Genomic DNA, 3,825 nt, shown 5'->3' on the forward strand with positions numbered 1-3,825 from the left:
CGGGTGTGCGCCTTCGCCCAGCTGCATGTACCCGAGGAGGAGGTGCGTTCTGACTACACATGCATATGTACAATACGTCTGTGTGAGTAGGCATGTAGAAAACCACACACATATACAGTAGAAAGAAAACATAAAATAATCTTCTTTGAAGTGCATTAAGGTTCTTACTCAAACCATGAAAACAGGGACTGATCAGGAAAACTAACACTTTCTCCCTATTCACTGGGGCATTGCACTTCAGTATTAAATCCCGCAGTCATTTCAGAACTAGATGCCAATTTTACCCTTGTGACTATAAGGTCATTTCCCCAGTGAACCACACATATACATATATACAATTCTTATTATGGTATTTCCTGGCTTTTTATGGTTTATCTATAACCTTAATATCCTTCAAATGTATATTCTGTATATTTATTTTCCTTTTTTTCTTTCAATTTAAGAGACAATAAAACCAACTGCTATGTAAGATCAGACTCATTAGCTTCAATGATGTGAATTTAGGATTCTCTGCATAATATAGACATGTATATTTTTAAAATGTATATTATTTTTCAGATACACTGGAGCATATATTTTATATTAACTGTGGTCTGATGATTAAATACTTATATCAAAATATTTTGTAAATACATAACATTTACCTTTAGACTTCGGTGATTTTTGCAGCTTTTTCAGTGTATCATAAAAATATGTCCTCAGGCACATTAAAAACCTTTTAAATTTCTCTGAAATGTTGTCAATGCCCATGTACAGTAGCCACTACTCAAAAACATCCTGGCCATTAATACATTTCTCATAAGATCCAAGCTCATCAGACCATTTTATGTACCACTAGCTTACCATATTTCTTTTCTCTCTTAAAGTAAAATTATTCTGACATTATTAAGAATGAAAATAAAAAGCAACGAGAACCCAAACTTTCTTTAAATAGTCAAAAACTAATTTTATATATTTTAAAAAATAATAATTAAAAAACACGTTTCTTTCCTGGGTTCCTTCTCTGTAAGGTTTAAGCCCAGAGCAACTTTGTCTAAACCCCTGAAAATAGAGGTCTGCAGTGGCAATGCTGTCAGAACCTCAGCTCTGACCCAAGGAATGTGCCACTGGAATAAAATCAGCACTTCAAGACTTACTTATCTGGGGATGCAGGAGCCCATACAAAACAGAGTTTTGCTCTAATTTAAGGTACTTACACAAAGTTCTATCATTTTAGAACTGTAAAATTATCTACCTATAAAAACTAACTCTTGCTTAAACTCTAGATAATACAGACAGGTGATTTTTTTTTTAATATAAAAAATCTGTAGCATTGAGTAAATCTGCTAAAATATGTATATATTTACACATAACTAGCAAGTTACTGTATAAATGCGAACAGTGTGTATGTATTGGCATTTAGTAAAATGTTTCCCTGAACCTGATTGTATGCGTTATTGGACAAGTATTGATGTAAACATCTGAACCTATGTCAGGTGTCTCTGTTACCCATTTACATTAGACCAGATCAAAAACAACCAGACAGACAGACAAACAAAAATGTGTTTTCCTGTTAGACAAGTCCACCTAACTCCTTAGTTAGCTACTGCACACAAGTCAATTAAGTCTGCTGTCGAGCAGTGCTCTCGTTCCTACAGCAGGTAAAATACCTGTTAGGTTGGTTGTTTTTTGCTTGGCATTTTTTCCAACATCTCGCAGAGCAAAAACCATTTTCGGAGCCAGGCACCCACCTTCCACTCCTCCCCCAGAAATGATTAAAAGATAAGTGTACTGGAGAACCTCTCATGTTGCTCCTTTTCTAACTCTGTTCCCTTGAAGAACTCATGGCACTGCTTTGCGTGAGGAAGGATGGTCATTTAGGTTCGTAATCCAAGTCCTGCTTCCAAAAAGGCATGTAAAAATGAACCTCCCCAGTGTTTAGTGCTGCAGAAAAAAGATACAAATGTAAAAAAAAGTGCTCGAAAAGAAGTCGACTTTTTATATTCAGCCATACAGTCTAGTAAGAAGGGATTCAGAAGTGCAGGCCCATGGAATACAGTGAAATAAGCCTTTTAGGTGCCTTTCTTCAGGTGATGCAAAACTAATTCAATATCTGTGGTCTCCTACGCAGACTTTCACACACCGACCTTGCTGTCCGTCTTTGTCTCCACCTCTTATTCAACTACTTTTTGGCACTGTCCTGGTATGTGGCAGCTTTCACTGTTGTCCCTGCTAAGCCCCTGTTACTGACCCGGCGTACCAGTACTTTGGAGACAGGGATTTTTGTTCTGTGCATCTCACTTTTGGCCAGGTGATGGTGTGCGACGTGATGGCTGTTACTGGCATCTGCTCCATGGCTGGCGGGATGCGATGAAAGGTGTTTAATGCTGATGGGTATCTTGGAGTCCTTCACTGTGCTTGAGGGCGTTTTCAGTGAGCATGTGGTCGTTATTGGAGACACGGGCTTGGAACGTGGCACGCAGGTGACCTCTTCGCCCGCAGGCCCTGCTGGTGGGTTCTCATCCGGCTCAGTGTAGAGGTCGTAGAGAGCATCCCCACTGTAGCTGTCCCTGGGAATGGTCTCCTTCTGGATGCTTGTGGAACCATCTTCCTCGGGACCAGGGGTGGTGGAATCCCAGTAGCCCTCGTCGCTGTTTGGGACACCTTCGTGCTGCTCCTTCTCCCTGCCCTTCTGCTCCTCTTTGTGGTTGAGGTGAACGGGGATCTGGTGGAGGCCACCACGTTTCACCGCCACCCTGTTCTGGGGCCCCTCGATACCTCGGTTCTCCTTCAACCCCTCAGGCTTCTTTGTCCCTCCTCCACCTCCACCTCCTCCTTCTGTCTGGGTCTCCTCTGTCTGCGACAGCATATCCCAGAACTCCTGCAGGTAGGTGTCATCCACCTGGTCCGGGCTGGCCATCTCCTCCCCTCCTCCCTGGTAGGCCACCATGGTGGGGTGCTTCTTGGAGGCACCCAGCTTGCCGGCCCCGGGGGTGCTCTTCTCGCAGCCGCCACTCCCGCTGCCCACATCCTCCTCATGGTCCGCAATAATATCTCCGCAGCCTGTAAGAGAGTCAAAGCTTTTCAGTGAAGTCACGTCAGCAAACATCAAACAAATACGATCAATCGATTGCTCTGAGGGTGGATCAACAGAGGAAGGGTCAGGGGCGGCTGCCGTCTCTTGACCACTATCACAGTGAGGTTCAACAAGGGGGATAGTCGTTATTGGAATGTCACCTGTTATGGCTGCATCCTTCGCAGTCCCAACCTCTCTGGCGCCCGGGTCCGGTCGCTCGCGGCAGAGCTCCTCGGGTCGCCTTCCAGCAGAAGCAGAAGCAGCAGGAGCAGGAGCAGCAGCAGCAGCAGCAGCAGGAGTAGGGTCCTCCCCGGGGGGGGGCCCGCTGTCCCGCGGCTCCCCACGGCCCGCTTCGGGCTCCTCGGCCATGGCATGGGCCTCGCCGCCGCGCTTCTCCCGCGGCGCTTCCAGCCCCGCGTCTCCCGCGCCGTTGGGGGTTTCAGACAAAGGTTTTGGCGTCTCCTCTTTGATGCACTCCAGGCTGGCGGTCAAAGACCCCGGCATGATAAGGCCGGACCGGATCTCCGAGGTTTCCCCCCTCTCCTCCTTGCCGTATTTGTCCTTTTTATGCCACCGCATGCTGCTGAAGATCCCTTTCAGCCCCTTCTTTTGTCTGCCGCCGGCCCGCTGATCCGCGCTCTCCGCCTTGCCGTTCTCCGGCCTGCCGTTCTTCCTCAGCAGGGAGAAGAAGCTGTGCGACTTGGCCACCGAGCTGCCGGCGGAGACGCCGAGGCTGCCGGCCGGCCGGCCCTGCGCCTCCTTGCTCTGCG

General features: G+C 46.7%; 1 protein-coding gene across 1 annotated transcript in view; it reads right to left on the reverse strand.

Annotated features, from left to right (window-relative positions):
- Positions 1 to 535: 535 nt before the first annotated feature.
- AMER2 (APC membrane recruitment protein 2) overlaps positions 536 to 3,825 on the reverse strand; it is a 3,553-nt gene continuing 263 nt past the window's right edge. The window contains 1 exon segment of the mRNA XM_010572657.1: positions 536 to 3,825. This exon segment is cut by the window's right edge and continues 4 nt beyond it. Coding sequence (XP_010570959.1) covers positions 2,162 to 3,825 — 1,664 coding nt within the window. The 3' untranslated portion in view covers positions 536 to 2,161.

The sequence above is a fragment of the Haliaeetus leucocephalus genome, unplaced genomic scaffold (genome assembly GCF_000737465.1).
Source record: "Haliaeetus leucocephalus isolate CR32 unplaced genomic scaffold, Haliaeetus_leucocephalus-4.0 Scaffold351, whole genome shotgun sequence".
Taxonomy (NCBI): domain Eukaryota; kingdom Metazoa; phylum Chordata; class Aves; order Accipitriformes; family Accipitridae; genus Haliaeetus; species Haliaeetus leucocephalus.